Source organism: Ascaphus truei, chromosome 2 (assembly GCF_040206685.1).
Source record: "Ascaphus truei isolate aAscTru1 chromosome 2, aAscTru1.hap1, whole genome shotgun sequence".
In the NCBI taxonomy this organism is placed as follows: domain Eukaryota; kingdom Metazoa; phylum Chordata; class Amphibia; order Anura; family Ascaphidae; genus Ascaphus; species Ascaphus truei.
This window is the reverse complement of record NC_134484.1, coordinates 313,533,475-313,557,019: the sequence shown is the minus strand read 5'-3', so window position 1 is coordinate 313,557,019 and position 23,545 is coordinate 313,533,475. Positions and strand designations below refer to the sequence as shown.

General features: G+C 46.0%; 1 protein-coding gene across 1 annotated transcript in view; it reads left to right on the top strand.

Moving 5' to 3' along the window:
- Positions 1-9,412: 9,412 nt before the first annotated feature.
- The window catches only part of ZPBP (zona pellucida binding protein), a 229,959-nt gene continuing 215,826 nt past the window's right edge, over positions 9,413-23,545 (top strand). The window contains exon 1 of the mRNA XM_075586462.1: positions 9,413-9,609. Coding sequence (XP_075442577.1) covers positions 9,426-9,609 — 184 coding nt within the window. The 5' untranslated portion in view covers positions 9,413-9,425. The remainder of the gene's footprint in view (positions 9,610-23,545) is intronic.

The window sequence follows — 23,545 nt, the reverse complement described above, 5'->3', positions numbered from 1 at the left end:
TCAGTTTCAGGAAGGCCTGCTCACACTCAGAGGTCCATTTGTCACCGAACGGTTGGCGGGCCGATACAGCCTTCTTCCCGGTCTCTGAAGGGTATATTTTCAACAGATTGTTCAGGGGTTTAGCCTTGCTCGAGTACCCTTCCACGAAGCGGCGGTAATATCCACAGAACCCCAGGAAGGATCGCAGCTCTGTGACGTTCTCTGGGCGAGGCCAGTTCACTACGGCCTCTACCTTGGCAGGGTCGGTGGCGATCCCTTTGGCGGACACTATGTGCCCCACGTAGGTCACCGAGGTATGGCAAAATCGGCACTTGTCTAGGGATAATTTCAAACCTTCGTTCCCCAGACGGTCGATCACCTTAAACAATCGCTCTTCGTGCTCTTCCAGAGTCCTTCCGAAGACGATGATATCATCCAGGTACACCAGACACTCCCGGGGAATCATGTCCCCGATAGTCTTTTCCATCAACCTTTGGAACGTACTGCACCGACACACTTTATTCGAGCAAATACCCGGTATGTACCTGGCAGATATCTGGAATGCGCCGCTCCTCACCTCTGACAAGCCCCGTTGCATTTGCCTTCCCAGCCTGGGTTCATGCCTGGCTGATGGGCGGCTGATCTGTTAAATGATAATGATTAGGATTTAATAGGCTGCAATGCTTCGCGTGTCTACCAGATGGCATAAATTCATGAATTGTAATGCAGTATATATATATATGTACTGTGCAGTATTGCAGCCAACGGGAATAAAATGCTTCAATCCCTGCCGGAAAATAACTCAATGCACTCGGGCAGAAAACAGTCACAAACCTCAATACACCCGGGTATACCCGAATTCGTGGGACTAGCCGAGCTCGAATAAAGTGTGTCGCCAGTGTAGCAGGCGCCCCACATATACCTTGGAGCATACGGGTGAATTGATAGAATCCCAGGGGGCAGACGAAAGCTGTTTTCTCCTGGTCTTCCGCAGTCATGGGCACCTGATAGTACCCTGATCGGAGATCGAGCACGCTAAACCAGTGACTTCCATTCAGCGCATTCAGGATCTCTTCGATGCGCGGAAGGTTGTATTGATCCGGGATCGTGCGATTGTTCAGTATTCGATAGTCGATACACAGTCGTACGGACCCGTTCTTTTTCCGCACCACCACTATGGGCGACGCGTAAGGTCCTCGTGATTCCGTCACAATCCCAGCGGTTTCCATGTCTTGTATGGCGTTCCTCACATCGTCCACATCCCGAGGGGCGATGCGACGAGAACGTTCCCGGAACGGAGTGGCATCACTCATCCGAATGGTATGTTGGGCACTGCGGCTGCACCCCACATCCATCTCGCTCGTGGAGAACACATGTCGTCGTTGCAGCAGCTGGGTGGTCAACCGTTCCTTCCACTCTGTGGACAGTGTTGACTCGCCGAAGTTGAAGTCCAGATCGACTACCCGCTCATGCGCGGCCGCCGCCTTCACCTGAGGCGTGGCTCCCACCGGGCTGACCGGGTATATGCATCCCAACTTCTGGTCGACATCAAACTCCATCGGAAAGGGGTAGAGATTCTGCACATACACGTGGGTTCGAATGGGGATCTTAGCCGTCCATTCCCTCACTTCGGTAGTACTCTATACCCTCGCTGAACCTCTTCTTCTTCAGGCTCACTCTCCAGCGAGAACAGTTGGTCGCTCTTGTCTCGGTCGGGATAACAACACCAGACGGCCATCTTTTGCACTCCCCCTGGTAATATGGTCGTCAGTCCTCGTTGACGATTGTAGAGGTCCCCATGACGCTCCAAGGCATATACCCGGTGGCACTCTTCTCGTAAGATGGGGTCTAGGAGCGAATCGGCCAGCGGCAACTCGTTGGTCTCTTTCAAGTAGGCTCGGATTATAGCTTGTACTATGTCCGCATTGGTTCCCAAGATGATTGGGTACTTGCAATGGTCTTGGGGCTCCGGGCATACCATGGCCGCTACCTGCATGGGGTGCTTCTTGCCGGTGTTCAGTTGGAGTATGTCCAGCTGGACCCTTACAATCCCATCGATGGGGTAGTCTTCATTACTTAACCCCCTAACCTTCATATGTTCGGCCGGCCTTAGTGGGCAGTGTTGAAGGTGCTGATCATAGAACTTGCGATATATTATGGTTACTTGTGACCCTGTGTCCAATAGGGCCGAGGCGTATATCCCTTCTAGTACCACGGGCACGATGGCCGCAGGGCCCACTTGACTGCAAGCTTCACCGGGTGAGGCGTCATCACTGGGGCCAGCGTCAGAAGGGGCATCCGGGGTTCCAGAATGAGGGAGTTCGGGGTCAGCTTCTGCCATCGGTACACTGCAGACCATAGATCTGGCTGATTTCCCTCTATCGGAAGGGTGTTCCTCAGAATGACCTTCTTTTTCTGGGCAGTTACGGAGTACGTGACCCTTCTTACCGCAGTTATAGCATACAACCGGGCGGCTTTCCGGGCGACTCGTGGACGGGGAAGGTGGTCGGTCGGGGGGTCTTGGTTTGTACCCCTTGGACAAGGCAGCAGACTCTTCCTTCTTTTCCGTAGAGCCCTTTCCTTTGGATGCAGAGGGGCTCTTAGGTGTAGCGGTGGAGTGTAGCATAACATGAGCCTCCTGTAGTTTCACTTGCCGCAGCAACTCGGTGAACTTGTAGGGGGCCCCGTCCATTATCTTGCTGCGGAGCATGTTGGCTATGGGGTGAGTGGGGCTTGATCCCCGCAGATACTGCTTATGGAGAGCTTCATCCATCCCCGAGGCGGAGACCAGCTTACGATTGAGTAGGATCCCGAGGACCAGCTGTAGGCGGTGGATAAAAGCCGACAAGTCTTCCCCTTCCTTCTGATAAAGATGCAAGTACTTTGTCCAGAGCGCTCCTTCGTCTTCGGCTAGCCCGTATGCTTCTAACAGAAACGCCACCATTTCCAACGCTGTCAACTCTGGGTGTTGGTCCCTGTGGATGGTCAACATAGTAGACGCAGGGGGTCTGAGGCATTCCATGATGCGCTGCCGCTTAACCGTGTCAGTGCACGACCATTCCTCTACTACTTTTACGGCATTCTCCCTCCAAAGGTCTATCCCTTCCTCTCCCTGGGGTATTGGAAGTATTCCAGAGAAGGCCTTAAGCTTCCGGTAGCTTTGAGATTGGGAGGCCACAGTGAGGGCTTCTACGAATTGGGGTAACGTCACCCCCATTATGGAACCTTCGTTCGTTGCTCTCTCCCTGATAGGCCGGGAGTTTACCTCGCGGGGTACGGTGTCGGGTGGAGAGGGGGGGCAATCAGCCCAACTACTGGCTTCCGGGAGGGCGCTTGGGGTAAAGGAGACTTTGGGTTGGGGACGGTCAACCCGGTTTGGGGTACTGGACACGGGGGTACGGGGTGTCCAGGTACTGGTGGACGGTTCGTCTGGATCTTGAGGAGGGGCTCTGAGCGAGAACATTTCCCGTATTATGGGCAAGTCCGAGTATATAAGGGGGTATCCTTCTGGTGGGCACTCGGGGGCTACTAGAATATTCGGGCCGCTTCAGGGCCTACTGCACCGACACACTTTATTCGAGCAAATACCCGGTATGTACCTGGCAGATACCTGGAATGCGCCACTCCTAACCTCTGACAAGCCCCGTTGCATTTGCCTTCCCAGCCTGGGTTCATGCCTGGCTGATGGGCGGCTGATCTGTTAAATGATAATGATTAGGATTTAATAGGCTGCAATGCTTTGCGTGTCTACCAGATGGCATAAATTCATGAATTGTAATGCAGTTTATATATATATACTGTGCAGTATTGCAGCCAGCGGGAATAAAATGCTTCAATCCCTGCTTGGAAAATAACTCAATGCACTCGGGCAGAAAACAGTCACAAACCTCAATACACCCGGGTATACCCGAATTCGTGGGACTAGCCAAGCTCGAATAAAGTGTGTCGCCAGTGTATGTCCCGCCCGACGGTGAATAGTAGGGCACTCAAATCATAAGTAGAGTCGAACACCCTGCTACGGTACCATACTCTATCTTGCCCTAAGAGCTTGCTCAGAGAGTTCCGGATGTCAGTTTCCGCTACTAACGCCGGGACGTTCCCTACGGCGACAACGTGTCTAGGTGGTTAACGGACGGTGGTGGCCCACGCGTGGACCTCTTGACCGGAGGGAATTACCATGATGCTGATCTGTTTTGAATAGGGCACCCCAGGTCTAAGCTCTCAGCAGCGCCTCCAAAATGTAACGGGGTTTCCCCCACCCAATCGCAGATCACACGGTGTGGGGGCAGGAAACATACATGGTTACTAATTGTGGTGCATAACCTGTTGGCTCACAGGAGGGCTGAGCTTCCGCCACGGGGAACCTGGGGTAATATTACTGTGGACAACTTACGTATAACGATGCAGCGCCTCCACCTGCGATGGCTCCCACCAGAGGGGGAGTAGTTCCTCGCAGGACAATCAATACTCACACACAAAATATATATATATGGGACTTTACTTATTCCGCAACACAACATATAACCACAACAGTTTGCATAACCTGTGTCCCTTCCTGGAGGAGACACTTACTGCGCCATGCAGGACGCTTACGCTAATTTGCACCACGGCGGGCGCTAACACTTCTAGGCGTCACGGCGGACGCTACCACCTCTAGGCGTCAAGGCGGATGCTACCACCTCTAGGCGTCATGGCGGACGCTACCACCTCTAGGCGTCACGGCGGACGCTACCTCCCAAAGAGTGATCCCACCCTGTATCCAGTAACCCCAACCCAATGTCTCGCACTCCCAAGTCATATACCAATGTGTGTGTGTGACTGCGCAGCCACTATGTCTGGTGATAGGCCTTGTTGGTGCACGTGAGTTGTGGGTTACCTGCCCGGGCTCCAGCCACGGGTGCCGCTATATCACTGGGGTTGGATCCACCGGGATATCCTCCTACGCGTGGGGTGAATTCCAGCGCGGATAATATCACCGTACAGCTCCGCACCGTCTCTACCTTAGTTAGGGTCTGTCTGCTGCCAGTAGGCCGAAGTCACACTAGCTGGGCCTCTGTGGAGATAGTCCAGCTCCCTCTTAGCAATCCGAGCAATGTCCGTGATACACTCCTAGCAAATATATAATGGGGCAGGGTCCCTAGCCTAGGGCCTGTCCCTACAATACTCAGCTAAGATGACTCAGGGCTATCTGGGGCCTAGGGGATTTGCTGGCCTAGTGCAGAGAGTCACAGACCCCTGCACCCTACCTCCTTCCCCTAGCTGCTCCAGTCACCAACTGCTTTTCTCTGTCTGCTTTGTGCTGCCAGACTCACAGCACTGCATCAGACTACCGCAACAATGTTGCAGACCTCCAGGTGCCTCTTACTGACAGAGTCAGCACAGCAACAGGAACTCACTCTAACAACTCAGCAACAACTAACAACGCGCGCTCGCATACCAGAAGGAGGGGGTGAGTGCGCAAGGGGGGGCTAGCATGTCAAGGGGGACCTGGCTACATCTATATATATATTAAAGAAAAATAGTAGCGCCAAAAACAGGTAACGTGCAAATAAAAAATGGTGTCAAATGGATACAAATCTAGGTGAATATGTCATACAGTATAATTAAACAATATAATCAAACAGTAATTAAAAATAGGTGTGTAAAGAGTAAGTGATATCAGATTGATATTAGGTGAAGATGTTATGCATACAGTATAAAACAGCATGTGAACAAACAAAACAAACACAACATATAACATATACAAAACCCCTCTTCCAAATAAACGTCCAGAAAAGTCAATCTTTCAAAGTGAATAAGAATGAAGGAGTCCAGGCTGCTTTTCTAGACTAACCACATCCAATTGGTAGGATCTAAGAAGAGAAGAAAACAAAAAGCGCACGCTCAATAGCGTATAAAATTTTTAATAAAAATGGAAGGGGAAAATACAAGGGGGGGAAACAAGCACACTTACAAGCGTATGCTATAAAATAAACATATGCGAATCAGAAATCACCGCCAACAATGTCTGCTCCGGATAACGACGTCCTCTGTGACAAACTCACAGCGTGAGGAGGGATCCCGTCGGTGAAGTGTTTAGACCGGAGGTGGCGGGATACAGCCAGGATGTATTCACAAGCTGCTTGCTGTAATTCCTGTGATCTTGCCGAGCGCACTGAGTCCGTTCAGACCACAACGGACCCTTGCGTGCTGACGTAGTGTCAGAGGGAGGAGTCCTGGCGCGTTTCGTCACATAAAGCGACTTTATCAAAGGATGACTATGTAGCGAATATGGGTAGTATACATATCCCCCTTGTTGCTAAGACACATCAAACACACAGGATTTTCAACTAAAAATTCAATTTTTTTTCAAAAACGCAGTAAGAATGCGTTGAGTGCAATTTTTAGCCGTAACAAACCCTTGCGTTACTATAATGGACGTTAGTGCTGATATGCAAAAGGTGTTCCCTCTATCAACGCATATCCACACCGCTCCGTTACAGTGAACGCAGCGATTTAACGTAAGGTTAGTTGTTACTCCCATCCAGACCGTAAAATAGGACTTTACAGGATCTGAATAAGTGTAATTCCAGTTAGGTATGATTTAACAATCATAGTGTTATTAATAAGGTTGCTTTACTCCCGTCTTCTCTTTTGTTACTTTAATTAAACACCTATTCAGGGTCTTCATGGGAGTAACGCCACCTTTGGTTTAATGATACTTAACGCCATGTTATTTGAAGCAAACGCAAGGCAGTGCTAACTTCACATGGCGTTAAGCGTATGCTAATAAGATCACTAATGGCTGTTATTTTTGCATATATTTAGCTTTGTGGATACCCGTTAAACCAAAATAGCGTCTGTTACCTATTTAGGCAACATCACGTTATTTGCCCTGATTGAACAGAGATCTGTGGATCTAGCCCATGGAGAGGTTGTTGTTACTCTCATTTTGATCACATTCAGGCACTTACACGCATCAGTTTTATTCATACTAGCTGTACACAGTTCTAGCAGAGCTTAACAGTTTTTAATTTAATATCAACGTATCTATAGATCTATATATAAACCCTCCCCCACAATAGCCCCACACCAGCCCCCCTTCCCCACAATAGCCCGAGACCAGTTCCCCTTCCCCACAATAGCTCTCCTCCCCCATAATAGCCTCACAACAGCCCCCTCCCTACAATAACCCCCCCGCCCCACACTTTACCTTGGGGGGCCGTCCGTTGCTGCGCGGTCTTTTGGCTGGCCCTCGTTCTGGTGTGTGGGAGGAGGCATTCACCAGCAGAGGGAGATGCTACTTCCAGCAACCGCCAACAATCGTGCCACTGCTGTCATCGGGCAAGGGGTTCCTGTCCCAGCTCTCCCCCTTGTCGGCTCAGCTGGCACGGACGGAATGGCAACACCTTGTGGGCCGCGAGACTGACAGCCGTGTTCTAAACCATGTTATGCCACTACATACTAATACATTGATTCGTTCAGGAACTAATAAACTTATAAAAAGGCGAAGCTCTCTTCCAAATAACTACAATTAAAAAATATATTTTTCAGATGGTCTCAATTATCGGGAGTCAGTGTTACTCAATTTCAGTGAGTGTCACCTACTGGGAGAAAGACGTTCTTTGTGTCTTACTTGCTCTCTCCGACCATACATACACATACAGTAGACACACAATACACCGCCTCCTGCACAATCCACACAATACCTGCCTCCCCCATAATACACACACCCCTCTTAAAACTTTATTGTTGCTTAGCAACCCTGTAACCGCTGAACCTTTGTACAGAAACATACCTAAGGCTTTTATATATAGATGGATATTTCAGTGGGATCCCACTCTGGCAGTACAGGCAGTCCTCGGTTATCTGACACAATGCGTTACTCAAAATATCATCGGATAGCGAAGCGTCGTAAAGCGAATCACATTTTCCCATAGGAACACTGTTTAAATGAAAGGTTCCGTTCTTGAAGGCATTTTTAACACGAAAATACACCAAATATTTTATGCAGGCAATAAGATATGCAGCCCACACACATAAATTATGATGTAAAGATTCTATTTATTGAATCCAGAACTGTATAATAAAACTGTTAAGACATGTTTAAGGGCCTAAATACACCACTAAATCTTCGCACAGACTGATCTGGATGATTTCCCTGACTGCATCCTTCTGATTGACATAATGTTGCAACTTTGCAAAGCGTCGTAAGAGTGTCTGATATGCCATTTTGGCGTCGTAAAACCACCCATAGGAATGCATTGGACAGCGTCGGATATGCCATTTGTCATAAAACGAAGCGTCGTAAAATGAGGACTTACTGTAGCCTCAAAAGCAGCATTAGCAACCTAACCATGTCAATATGAGAGTTCAATCCATTACGTTTTCTAACCAAATGCATTTAGGGGTCCTTCATTTTAAAAAGAAAATGAAGACTTCAAAATTAAGGCGTCTCACGATTACCTGGAAGTAGGTTGGCAATGAAGGGTAAAGGAACAGGGCTCCAAGGATTTCTAAACAAACTAATTTATTGCCAAAAGATACAGTAACTTGACGTTTCGGCCACACTTGGCCTTTCTCAAAAGCAGATCTGCTTTTGAGAAAGGCCAAGTGTGGCCGAAACATCAAGTTATCTTGTTGGCAATAAATTAGTTTGTCTAGAAATCCGTGGAGCCCTGTTCCTTTACCCTTCATTATACTTTGGATTATCACAGGGAATCCTGAACCAGGAGCACCGGTATTTGTATCCTTTTTCATTTTTTTTGACAGTGGGCAGCATTTCCCCTTTATTTAGTAGTTTGGCAATGCCACAAAGACTTCAATAGAGCCCCCTCCTGAAAACCAGAAATCCCCATAGGGTTAGGGACCGATTGGTTGAGAGCTATTTCCATTTCATTGCCTCAATGTTGAGTTAATTCTGAACATTACTTTATGATCGTCTGCATCCGCTGTTAACATTAAGCACCAACAGTGGTAAATGGATCAACACCAATGATGAATTACATTGCTTATTTAGTTTAAGTAATTGGTCCAATGGTACTGTAGATGTCACAGGCTCTTAGCACCACAACTTGTTTTAAGCCAATTTGACCATTGACTGCCAGACATAGACATCAATAGAGAATCACTGAAAAAAAATCCCACAGTACTTTACCATTACAATGTGTTTATTTTTTCCAGTTCTGAGCCTCCACAACCCATTGCTTTCAGCCCTTTAAATATTTCAATCCGAATGAACATGGTCCCCAGAACATGAATACTTTATATTAATTTCTTAATGGACATGAGCAGCTCTTCCCCCGCGTAGATTATTCAAGACCCTCTTCTCTTTCTTTGAGCCCTTCATCGCCAGTGGTATCCCCGCATCTCATTTGCCTGTTGGTGCCAGGCTCCCCTCTACCCCCCCGCTCCCCGCAACCTCGTGACGTCACGCGCCACCGTGACCTCACAGAAGCCTGGAATCTATGACGTCCGCGGCCACCCCACCCGCAGGCAGCAGTGTTCGGGTCATGGCGATGTATTGGGAGGCACTGAGGACCGGGCGGATGGAGTCGGTGCCCGGGAGCCCCCGCCTCCTGCGGTCACCGCCACGAGCTCTGCTCCTGCTGCTCACTGTGCTGCTGCTCGGGGCCGAGCACTTCCCCGCAGGTAGAAAGGGGCGGGGACACACCAAGCACACACTCACCCTGAACTCAAGCCTGATCCTTGAGGGTCTCAGGGTGGCACGTGGGTCTATCCACATTGTGTCATTGCTCTGCGAAGGGTAAAGCTGAAGGGTGAAAAAGATGGAGCAATTCGGGGGCAAAAAATATATAAATCTGCTCTATATGTAGCAAGGCAATTTTTTTTTACTAATATAAGAGTACATTCCCATTTTTTTTAAATTTCTATTGAATATAGTCTATATCAGGGGTGCACAAACTTTTTTTTGTCTGCGTCCCCCAATAACCTTTTCTCCGGGAACACGAGGTCATGTGACATCGCATTGCCATGGCGATGGTGTTGCCAGAAACCACTTACAGAGGCCTGCCTCGTGCGCTCCCCCGGCATTTAATTTAAGCGTGCGGGGCGTCTGTAAGTGTCGCACCCCCCACAGAAATTATGTGCCCCCCCAGTTTGCGCACCCCTGATCTATATCATTTATCGTGATAAAATTTGATAATGGTTTTGGAAAACTCAGTAATGCATTGCAGAAATGTTGTTTACATTTTTTTTATTGTATAGCACTGATAGTGTACGCAGCATTGTACAGGCAGTCCTCGTTTTACAACGCTTCGCTTTACAACGAATGGCTTATCCAACGCTATGCAATGCATACCTATATTCATTTTTACAACGCCAAAATGGCTTATCCAACGCTCTTATGACGCTTTGCAACGTTGTGTATGTGTGTAAATATATACACATTCACATAAACAACGTTGCAAAGCGTCGTAAGAGCGTATATATATAATATTATACTATATAATATTATATTATACTATATAATATATTATTTATTATGTTATTATATATATATATAATACAGTATACAGTATATACACTATATAATTTATTTGTGTGCTGCATATCTTATTGCCTGCGTAAAATATTTGGTGTATTTTAGTGTTGTATTGTATTGTATGTCTTTATTTATATAGCGCCATTAGTGTACATAGCGCTTCACAGTAGTAATACATGTGGTAATCAAATAAATAACAGATAATATAAATAACAGATCATGGGAATAAGTGCTTTAGACATAAAAGTAACATTTCGGAAGAGGAGTCCCTGCCCCGAGGAGCTTACAGTTTAATTGGTAGGTAGGTAGAACGTACAAAGACAGTAGGAGGGAGTTCTGGTAAGTGCGTCTGCAGGGGGCCAATCTTTATGTATCATGTGTTCAGAATATCCACAGTGCTATTCATATGCTTCTTTAAGCAAGTGTGTCTTAAGGTGGGTCTTAAAGGTGGATAGAGAGGGTGCTAGTCGGGTACTGAGGGGAAGGGCATTCCAGAGGTGTGGGGCAGTCAGTGAAAAAGGTTTAAGGAGGGAGAGGGCTTTAGATACAAAGGGGGTAGAAAGAAGACATCCTTGAGAAGAACGCAAGAGTCTGGATGGTGCATAGCGAGAAATTAGGGATGAGATGTAAGTAGGGGCAGAAGAATGTAAAGCTTTAAAAGTGAGGAGAAGAATGGAGTTTGAGATGCGGGATTTGATCGGAAGCCAGGAGAGGGATTTCAGGAGGGGAGATGCTGAGACAGATCTAGGAAAGAGTAGAGTGATTCTGGCAGCAGCATTTAGGATAAATTGTAGGGGAGACAGGTGAGAGGCAGGAAGGCCGGACAGCAGGAGTTTACAGTAATCAAGACGGGAGAGAATGAGGGCCTGAGTCAGAGTTTTAGCAGTCGAACAACAGAGGAAAGGGCGTATCTTAGTTATATTGCGGAGGAAAAAGCGACAAGTTTTAGAAATGTTTTGAATGTGAGGGGCGAATGTGAGAGAGGAGTCGAGTGTGACCCCTAGGCAGCGTGCTTGGGCTACTGGGTGAATGATTGTAGTTCCAACAGTAATGTGGAAGGAGGTAGTAGGGCCAGGTTTGGGAGGAAGTATGAGGAGCTCTGTTTTAGCCATGTTGAGTTTAAGGCGTCGGAGGGCCATCCAGGATGATATAGCAGAGAGACATTCAGAAACTTTTGTTTGTACAGCAGGTGTAAGGTCAGGTGTTGAAAAGTATATTTGTGTGTCGTCGGCATAGAGGTGATAATTAAACCCAAAAGATGTTATTAGGTCACCTAGAGAGAGTGTGTACAGAGAAAAGAGAAGAGGTCCCAGGACAGAGCCCTGGGGTACCCCCACAGAGAGATCAATAGAGGAGGAGGAGGTGTTAGCAGAAGAGACACTAAAAGTACGATGGGAGAGGTAGGATGAGATCCAGGATAGAGCTTTGTTCCGAATACCTAGAGTATGGAGAATGTGGAGGAGAAGAGGGTGGTCCACTGTGTCAAATGCTGCAGAGAGGTCGAGTAATATGAGCAGAGTGTAATGACCTCTGTCTTTGGCAGCATGGAGGTCGTCAGTTATTTTAGTGAGGGCTGTTTTGGTGGAGTGAGCAGTGCGGAAGCCAGATTGTAGAGGGTCTAGGAGAGAATAGGTGTTGAGAAAATGGAGCAAGCGAGAGAATACAAGACGGTCAAGGAGTTTAGAGGCAAAAGGCAGGAGGGAGACAGGTCGATAGTTAGAAAGACAGGTAGGGTCAAGCTTGCTGTTTTTGAGTAATGGTATTACTGTTGCATGTTTGAAGGAGGATGGAAAGGTTCCAGAGCAGAGGGAGGAGTTAAAAATGTGTGTAAGCGTAGGGATTATAGTACAGTAGGAGCTAGAGGTTTTAGGAGATGGGAGGGAATGGGGTCAAGAGGGCAAGTGGTAGAGGGAGAAGAGGCGATCAACAGCGACACATCCTTCTCTGAGACAGTGGAAAAAGAGTCAAGGAAGGCAGGAGGAGAGTTAGGAAGAGGTGTAGGATGGGGGGAAGAAACAGAGGGGATGTTCTGCCGTATGGATTCCACCTTTTCCTTAAAATAGTCAGCAAAGTCCTGAGCGGAGATGGAGGAAGGAGAGGCAGCTGAGGGTGGTTTGAGTAGAGTATCAAAGACAGAGAACAGTCGGCGTGGGTTAGACTTGTGCATGTTGATTAGTGCAGAAAAGTAGGCTTGTAGAGTGTGAGACTTCCTCCAGAGGCGTTCAGAGGAACGAGTGGAGGAACGCAGCATGCGCGTGTGGGAATTTAGCCAGGGTCTAGGGTTAGAAGGGCGAGGGCGGCAGAGAGAAAGCGGGGCATGTAGATCAAGAGACGAGGACAAGACAGAGTTGTACTTTCTGACCAGGTTGTCAGGGTCTGTAGCAGAGCTGAGAGAGGAGAGGGAGGAGCGTAAAGTGGACTCAAAGTCAGGTAAGTGAATAGAGCGCAGGTTTCTGCAGAACCGGGGGGTAGATGGAGGTGGAGAAGGGGAGAAGCGAGATAAAGAGAATGAGATGAGATGATGGTCAGAGAGAGAAAAAGGGGAAATGGAGAAATCAGAGAGAGAGAAGTTTTTATTGAAAACCAGGTCTAACTAGTGGCCATCCTTGTGGGTGCTGGCTGCAGTCCACTGTTGAAGGCCAAAAGAAGAGGTAAGAGAAAGAAAGCGGGAAGCCCAAGAGAGAGAGGGGTCATCAATGTGGCAATTGAAGTCCCCAAGGAGAAGAACAGGGGAGTCTGAGGAGAGAAAGAAAGAGAGCCAGGATTCAAAGTGAGAGAGAAAGGCAGAAGGGGGATGAGTAGAGGTAGGTGGGCGATAGATGACCGCCACATGAACAGGGAGAGGAGAGAAGATCTGGACAGTGTGAGCCTCAAAGGAGGGAAAAGCAAGAGAGGGGGGAATAGGAAGGGTTCGGTAATGGCAGACAGAGGAGAGCAGGAGCCCCACGCCTCCACCCCTGCCATCATGGCGCGGAGTGTGGGAGAAGGAAAGGCCACCATAGGAGAGGGCAGCTTCCAGAGCAGAGTCAGACTGAGTGAGCCAGGTCTCAGTTATAGCAAAGAGAAGCAGGGAGTGAGAGAGAAAGAAGTCATGTACAGAGAGGAACTTGTTAGAAAGAGAGCGTGCGTTCCAAAGAGCACAGGAGAATGGGAGAGAGGAGGGAGGGTGGCAGGGGATGGGTATGAGGTTGGAGGGGTTGAAACCAGAAGGAGTAGAAGTTGCATGTGGGAGGCGAGGACGAGAGCAAGTAGAAATAAGACAGGGACCAGGATTGGGAGAGATATCCCCAGAAGCAAGGAGGAGAAGCATGGATAGAAAGAGGATGTGTGAGGAGGATTTGTAGGGGTGTTTTTTAGTGCAGGGGATATAGCTGTGTGGTGTCAGAGGACGCAGGTAAGAAAGGAGTTAATGTGAACTGAGAAGTGGGGAAGGAAGGAGAGATGGAGATATATGAATAGAGTTTGAGACATACTGAGGCTGGTAGAAAGAAGTGCATCATTTGAGAAGAAGTGAAGTTACAGCAAATATAAATGGTAAAGGCAGCACACAGCAGTAATGATGCAGTCTGGTATTGATGATAACCTCCTTTCCAGCGTAGTTCAAATGGAGGAATCAGGGCCAGATGGGGTGTCCACTTCTTCCTCACTTCTTTTGAACTTCCTTTAAACTTCAGTTGTTCAGTAGACATGCCACTTATAATGGGCCACTTGGATATGGGCTGCAAGCAGACTAGCTGTTCTGACTGGGTTTATATAGGCCTAAAAGTCACATCACAGTGTGGTTCTGTCTGCTTAATTAAAGTGTTAAAAATGCCTTCAGGAACGGAACCTTTCATTTAAACAGTGTTCCTATGGGAAAACGTGTTTCGCTTTACAACGTTTCGCCTTACAACGCCATTTTGAGTAACGCATTGTGTCGGATAACCGAGGACTGCCTGTACATTGAATTTTGCAGGCACGGGTCCCTGCCCTGTAGATTTACAATCTATTTTTGGGTGCATGAGGCACAGGGAGATTCAGTGACTTGCCCAAGGCCACAAGGAGCAAACACAGCCTGAGGTTGAGGTCCCGCTGCATCCGACGGCGTGCGCGGCTGCATACGCGCCACTCACCTGCTCCTGACTTCCTCCCGAGTTGGCCCCAGTCCCTCCTCACTGCATGGCTCACTACGCGCTGTGACGCGTCAGCCAGCAGGGGATACAACAGCGTTATGTTCCTGTGCGACGACGCGTCACGTGCTGCGCGAGGGAGCCAATCACAGACTGGATCCCATAAGCCATTGATAAGCCAGCTAGTGCTAGCCCCCCCCCCCACACACACAAACACACACACATTTTGCAGGGGGAGTTGCAACTACACACAGACAATATACTGGAGGTTATTAACAGTGTTCAGGAGAGGGTGCAATTACACACCCAGTACTGTATTGAGCAGGGCTGCGATTGCACACCCATGCTGTGGAGAGGAGGCACACACAGCATTCAGGAGGGCTGCTATTTAACACACACACACTTCCTCCCCAGCACACTGCCCCCCGCATTGGTCATGTGTCATGGCCGCGCCCCCTCCGACCCGTTTTGGCCATGCCCTCCCGCGCCTGAAAATGCTCCCTACGGACCGCAGATAGCGGTGAAGCGCCGTACACGCGCCGCCTGGATGCAGTGCGGGCGCGTGCAGCGGGGCCTCAGCCTAAGCCCTAGCTTTGAATGGGGCATATGGTGCAAATTCTGATACATCCTTTGATAATGTTGCTCCCCTAACCACTTGTAGCACCTTTTCCCCCACCCTAAATGAGATCATATAGCACCTGTCTATTCTGGTGCATACGTGTGAGGTAGAACAGAAGGCCTGAGATCTCCGCTGCGGTATAGGGAGACATCAGGACAGGCTATCAGGGATGGTTCTTCGGTCAGCGCAGCCCAGGAGGATCCTGGTGCAGCCAGGATGAACCTCATAGGCAACTCATCTTGGTATTCACACTCGAGACATCACACCAGAGAGGGTATAACTGAGATTTATAGGGTACATCATAGATATTACAGGTTCCATTCCCTTAAGGCTTGAGGCCCTGAGCACCCCTCCTCAGAATACTTTACCCTCTAACATCCCTAACCTGTTAGGCCTCAGCCCACTCCTGTTCCAGAGAGACTTACTTCTGCGTCCTCATAGCAGCGAGGGCAGCACAGAACCAACTCTCAGAACCCTTACTCTAACCCAGGGGTCTCCAAACTAGGGCCCGGGGGCCACATAAGACCACCCATAAGATTTTATCTGGCCCGCAGCAACTTGAAATATATATATTTGTGCTCATTCTATATCATTTCCCAGTGTAAGCACAGCATGTTTTCTTTGTAATTGTCACATTTCTCTTTTGTTCTGAATCATATGCTGATTACCTCCAAATAAAACATATTCATTTATTTATAAAAAATATAAATATATACAAATTATAAAAATATTTTTTGTCTTTGGCCTGCGAAAATGTGTAGAATATAAGATGTGTCCCTCGTACTGAAAAGTTTCGAGACCACTGCTCTAACCTCTAGAGGGAAACCCCTCCTTCCCTGGGGAGTGGCTTGTAAGCCAGCCTCCTGTCAGTCATAGGCCCGCCCCCCTTGTAATACCAGGCTACTCCTGAACTTTATTAGGTAACGCACATATAACAATATAACCAGGCCCTGCAGGATTTGCTCCCAACACTGCCTACTCCTTACTGGGATTTACAGTGCTAGAGGGGCCAGAGAATTAGTAGCCCAAGGGGACTAGGCTACACACTCTAGAATCCACTCCCCATTTGCTCACTTGCAGAGGAGGCAAACCAGCTTCTTTAAAGTACAACACATGCAATGAATTAGCTTAAAGTAGCTAAAGATCTGCTCTGATCGCCATTTTTGGGGTAAATCATGTGCCCTGGGTCCTTTGATGAGTTAGTGCATATACTGTAAGATGCCGCATTACTGGAGGCATCAGGGCCATAAGGTTCAATTCTAGATACAGTACTCTGAAGAGGCTATTGGGGCCGTTTTAATCCGAAAATAGCTATTGAAGTCTGTGGAGCTTTTCTGCCAAAAATGTCCCCTAGCCTCTTCTACTGATGTAGAATTAGCCTTATACTCTTGACTTTTTATTCAAGTCAGAAGTATTGTATTCATGAAAAATGGTAGCCAGCTACAGTACTAATAAGCCAGAGAAAGAGACTATATTTTATGGCATATATCATTATTAGATTGTTACTTTGATGGCCCTTGATAGTAACCTAATCAGATATGTTAATGTCAAATTATTTCACATTTTTTAGAGCACTATTAATGCAATTTTATTGTTGCCTGTGTAATGTAAATTGCATGTTGGGCTGTACAGAAGTACAATTTAATAATACTTTCTTATATGGCACTGACACTGTACACAGCGCCGTACATACACTTTTACAAGCACAATGAGTCCCTGTCCTGAGGAGCTTACAGTATAATTTTGGTTCCTGAGGCACAGGGAGGTAAAGTGACCTTCCCAAGGTCACAAGAAGCTGTCACTGGGACTATTAAACACATCTTGAATTAGTGATCGAATGTTATGATTATTACATGGTTAAGCACTTTCATTTTATTGTAAAATGTCAATAAAAATTGAACTGCACTTTCAACGATCTGCATGTCTTAAAATTAAGCTGCAGTTCAGTCTTTTTTTTTTTTTACTTCAATAGTTTCATGTGTGCAATCTCTAATTACCTAAAGAACTGTATAGCTGCAGGTCAATTCGTTCTCCATGTATTGATAGGTCGAAATTTGGTGACATATTAAAAGCTGGGATTTGTTTATAATCTGCTTGTCTGTCAGTGGAAGCTCATGAATATTCATGAGCAATCCAGCACTGACATGTGCTAGAGGGAGGGCAGGGCTGACAAAGGGGTGTGCCAGGGCTTGTGACAGGACATGAAGGGGCAGTGCCGTAGCAAATGGCTGTTAAAATAGAATACAAGAAAATTGGTCTCTCAAAGTTGTTTTTATAAAAACAGAAAATGCTAAAAGTATTTTTTCTTACTACAGAACTGATTTATTAAAAAAAACACACATGCAGGATATTGACTGAACTGCAGCTTTAAGACAGGTCTGCAACCCTGCCTTTCACCATTATCACCCAGCATACAGTGCTTCCACTGCAGCAGGGGATTCTGGGAAATGACATGCATCAAATGAGCACACAGTGCCACCTTTTGCTTCAAAAACATTTGACATGGTCCCCTATAAGCTTATGCTTGTATGCTTGCTGCTATATATATATATATATATATGTTGACAAATCACCAAAAAATCTACTCGAAACACAAAAAAATCTACTCGCTACCTAGTACCAAACGTGTGCTGATTGGGCCAATAGGAGCTCACCACAATGTTAAATCCACTCGCCCGGGGCGAGCAAATGTATAGGTTTGTCGAACACTATATATATATATATATATATATATATATATATATATATATATATATATATATATATATATATATATATATATATATATATATATAAACAACAAAGAAAAAAGCTGCGCCTCTAAGGAACATACACAAATGATATATATATGCTGTGGCAATATTGATGTAAATATTAATAAATCCCTCAATTACATAAGCAATATATATATAACATGGAATTATGTGGACCTAAAACAATAAATCAGGCCCACATGGACATGAACAACAATATGTAAAAAAAGCAAAAAAGGATAAACCAGTCCTCAAATAGTCCAATGAATGATATAGGTGCTGGTATGCAGGGTCTCCGGCAGCTCTCAGTATGGACCAACCACGTCCACAAGATATCTAAAAAGAAAAAAAGAGGAGAGAGCGCACGCCCATAGCGTATAAAAGTTTTAATGAGGGGGAAGGGGGAGAGAGGGGGGGTAAAAAACGCACTTACAAAAATGCAATAAAATCAAGCATATGTGATATATATAATCACCACCATCCGGTTTAACTGTAGACTCTTGGGGCAGTCCCAGGCTCCGTTGGTGAGGGAGCAACGTCACAGCAGATTCCCAGGGCTGGTATACACCATCCGGTCAAGCTGCAGACTCTTGGGGCCGTCCCAGGCTCCGTTGACAAAGGAGCACCGTCCCAGCAGATTCCCAAGGCAGGTGTGCTGTGGATTAGTCCAAGAAAGAAGTCCCGTAATGATGATGCCTGTAGCACTCGCGCCTGGATCAATATGGATCCTGATGACCAAAGAAGACAGCACACCGCAAAGAAGATATCAAAAAAGTGTATTATGAAACACAGGGCTGCCCTAAGGAAGGTCCCTTTGCGAGGACTGAAACGTTGGCGGCCCTGTGTGTCATAATACACTTTTTTGATATCTTCTTTGCGGTGTGCTGTCTTCTTTGGTCATCAGGATCCCCTGGTTACCACACGTCTATATTCTGCATATGGGACAAGCATCTGTCTTCTAACCAAACCATGAGTGCAAATCTCCATACCATGACATATATATATATATATATATATATATATATATATATATATATATATATATATATATACATAATACTGAGTTAAGTTATGGTGAGTAAAAAAAGTGACAAAAACCCTCCACAGGAAAGCAAATATGCAAATATAACTAACAAGAAAAAAACAAAAAAAGTATAAAAGCGCCGAATGGGTTGTTATTTGAATATGGGCACTGGAGCAAAATAAAAGAGAAAAAATCACAAAAACAAAAAAGGCATGTGACATGAACCAGTCCGGTGCAAATGAGTGTTTGCTGATGTTAACTAAAATATAAATGGAATTAAAGTAATCACAACCCGATGGTGGGTGCAGCTTCTGATAATAGTGAACCCCCAGTCCCTAGTGTGGGCGTAACAACAAGAAAGAAAAAAGTGAGAAGCGCAGACAGTGGGGGTTGTGATTAAACTAAAATTCTTTATTAAATAAACTAGTCACAGGAAAAACCCCTCTAGGACAACAATGTGAAATCAATACATAAATAGTAATTTAAAAGTAGTGCTGATGGAATGGATGTGCGGTACCAGTTGATCAGTCTCCAGGGGATTGAAAACGGGAATTACCCGATAGACAGTCTTGGTAAAGAATTTTAGTTTAATCACAACCCCCACTGTCTGCGCTTCTCACTTTTTTCTTTCTTGTTGTTATGCAAATATAACTGTATGCTCATCTGCATGTCTTAGGCAGGTCTGCAACCCCGCCTTTCCCCATTATCACCCAGCATACATTTGCATTACATTTTCTAGACACCACCATTACTATAAAGAACAACCAACTACAGACTTCTGTATACCGCAAACCTACAGACAGAGCCAGCTATTTGAGGGACAACAGCTTCCACCCGACACACACCAAATATGCAACCATCTACAGTCAAGCCATACGATACAACCGGATATGCTCCGACACAGCAGACAGAGACCAGCGGATTAAAGCCTTGAGATCAGACTTTATAAACCGTGGATATAACCACAGAATTGTAGACCAGCAAATTCACAAAGCCACCAGAATACCAAGAAGTGATCTCCTTGAATACAAACAGAAGGAGACAAGCGACAGGGTTCCTTTGGTGGTCACATATAACCCACACCTAGGAGCCCTACGCAAGATCGCCAGGAAACTACAACCCATCCTCCAGGAAGATACAAGACTGCAACAGGTCTTCCCTGAAGCACCCTTATTATCATACAGACAACCCCATAATCTCAAGAATATTATGGTGAGGAGTAAAGTATTCAGCAGTACAACTGAATGCGGGACAAAACCATGCCAGGACCCAAGATGCAAAACCTGCGCAATGCTCTACACAGCGGACACAATACAAATACCACACAAGAATCGGGAATACAAAATCAGAGGAGGGTTCACCTGTTCCTCCAGCAATGTCGTGTACCTCATCATATGCATGAAATGCCCAGGGGGCTGCTACTACATAGGTGAGACAGGACAGGGGCTAAACAAGAGAATGAACCTGCATCGCCACAGCATCACACGCGGAACAAGAGACAGTCCTGTTGGCGAACATTTCTCTGACTCTGGCCATAAGATGAACGATCTGAGGGTTGCCATACTCAAAGATAATCTTAAAACCCCGAAAGAGAGACGGTTGCATGAATACAAATTTATGCAACTGTTCAGGACACTTAGCAGTGGCCTAAACAGAGATCGAAATTTTATGAGTCATTACTGACACTAGCGAACTCTCTTCCCATGAGCGCTAAAGGCCATGTCTGTACATACTGTGCTATAGTATGCACACACAGCTGTCTCTCACACATACTAATACTCCTTATTTTTCCATCCATATACACCAATAGGGACCACATAGTATCCACACACACTTTTAGTTGTGCTACAAACTCTCACATTTCCACACCCACCCACACCATTTATATCACTCTCACTCCACACACACCTTGTGTAGAGCACTGTTTATACTGTGGGCTCTCCATTCATTTTTATTCCCACTGATACACATACACACTCTTTCTTCACTTGCTTTCAGTTACCCTTTGACACCTCTAGCCATAAAACACATCTACACCGGGGGAAGGACAAGCACAGATAACATTCCAAGAGACACTGTTTTTAAGTTATCCTTGCTTCATTCATTGTAACATCGCCGGAAGAAGAGATCAGTGTATCTCGAAAGCTCGCACAAATAAAAGCATTTCGTTAGCCACAGAACGGTATCATCTATTTATTTTTTGATTATTGAAGCTCGGGTAACACGGTACTGATACCTCTACATATATATATATATATATGCGCAACCCCATAGTGTAACAAGTAATGCAATAAGGGGGAAGTATGGACAAGGGTGGGGAAAATGTACACTCACAGTATATAAAATTAAAGCAAGCGATTTGTGACTATATCACCGCCAAGAAGTGGAAAATCCTCCGTAGAAGAAATGCTGAATGGCTCTCCAGATGAACAGCATACACGTCTCGATGGTATAAAATGCCTTGCTGTTAGGGGAAGAGCTCACTGCTTCCAGCCTGATTAGTATTCCCGGCATGCTCCGGCCTCGATCTCGTCGCTACGTAATGGGTAGTGGTGTGATCAAGGGGGTCCTTACGCATTTCGTCGCTCACGGCAACTTCATCAGAGGATTGTGGGTAGCGTCGGATAGCAACGTCTGAAGTACTCTGACGTTGCTAGGTAGTAGAAGTCAAACCAATCAAGGCTGCCTGACAACAAATGACCAATTGGGATCTAAATACTAACTAGATCACCAATAGGAGAGCTCCCCAGCGCTGAATCTGAGGCTATATAATAGAAGATATATAATACATAAATACATATATATATATATATATAAACCTATAATTACTTCAGTAATATAATATCACAACAACTTCATATAACAATTTATAAATAAAAACACATTCTTATCTTATTTGGTGATTATTTCTTTTTCAAAAATTGGCGCTAATATATATATATATTTATATGTGTGTGTAGCCCCTTTACCTCCACCCTAAGGCCGCACGTATAGTGCCCGCGACGGCGGCGTGACGTTCCCCGTCGCCGTCGCAGCTAGCGAAAGTTGTATTTCGCTTTGCGGTGGCGTCGCGGGCGGCCATGCCATTGATTGGTCCAGGGGCTGTCACATGAGGCGACAGCCCCTGAAAAATCAAATATTCCCGGCTTCCAAAAATCGCGTCACCCGTTGCTTTATTGCCGTCGAGCTTACTATAAACGCACGCGGTGGTGACAATGCATTTGTTTTCAGGCGACGTCACCGGCACTATAAGCATGACCTAAGTGAGATCTGGTCTGCTAATAGTGTCTTTGATGTAAGATGGTGCACACCTGTGAGGTAACAGGAGGGCTCAGCACTTCCGCGATGGTGTGGGGATCATCAGGACAGGTTTACAGGGTACCTTTGTTCATGGTTGCAGCGCCTCCAGTCAGTGAGGATCCTCTGGGATAGTAGGATGGTTCAGACTGACACCTTTTTTTTAGCCCAAGACAGTGAATCACACTTGCATATGATTCCATGGTATTTATTGCATTGGTTAAGATCTTACAGCAGGTACATCCCTTTTCTTGTTCCCCTTGAAAGGTCACTTCAAGGCTTGAGGCCCCTCTAAGTTTCCTCCTGCATGGTGCTCCTCCTGCATTCCCTTATGGGAGCCGGGAAGTTGTTGCTCACTCCACAGGGGAGGAAAGAGACACACCCACTTTTGAGAGAGAGCCAGTATTTATACCCTGGGGTTGGGCTTGTAACCCTTTCCAATAACAGGGCAGGTCTGATACTGACAGGTGTCACATCTGCACATATGACCCAGCCAGTACCTCCCCCAGGCTGACACTTTGGCTGTTGCTAGGCCCGCCCTTGGATACACTCACTGCATTTAAGGCTGCAACAGCACACTAGGCCTTCTGGAGGAATTAACCCATCCACTGCCTGTATCTAACAGGACTTACACTGGTAGGGCACAGGGAAATAGGTAGCTTCTTAATATATATATATATACAGAAAAAGACTGCGCTCCTCAGGTGTGAATCTGACACTGGAAATCTAATTTAAAAAGTACTAATCTAACGTCAGCAGTATTGAAATGCCATAAAATGATGTGAACCTATGATGGCTGATTAACTACACACTATTGTATTATAAAAATACACAAAATTAAAAATTACATATATGTATTAAAATAGCTAGATATTGATAGCTACTGACTACCATGCTATGCCAATTTGAGAGCTATACATATTAAATATGTTGCTACCAAAATACCGTTTAATGGATAAACAATGTGTTTATGATAAACACACAGATATAAATAATAATGACAAAATGAAAAATGTCAAAAATAAAAAATGAAAATAGAAAAAAAGTCCATGGATTAGGATCTGGCTGCTCTCCGCAAGGACCAACGACCTCCCAGAAATCTGTGAACAACAAGAAAAGAAAGCGCCCGATCCTAGTGCAACATGAAAAAATACAATTTAATAAAAAATGGTAGATCCAACAAATTTAAACTCACAAACAGATAAAAGGTAAAAGCATGTAATGAGTATACTCATTCGCCAACTGCACAACGATGTTCTCCACTTGCACGCCACTCTCTCC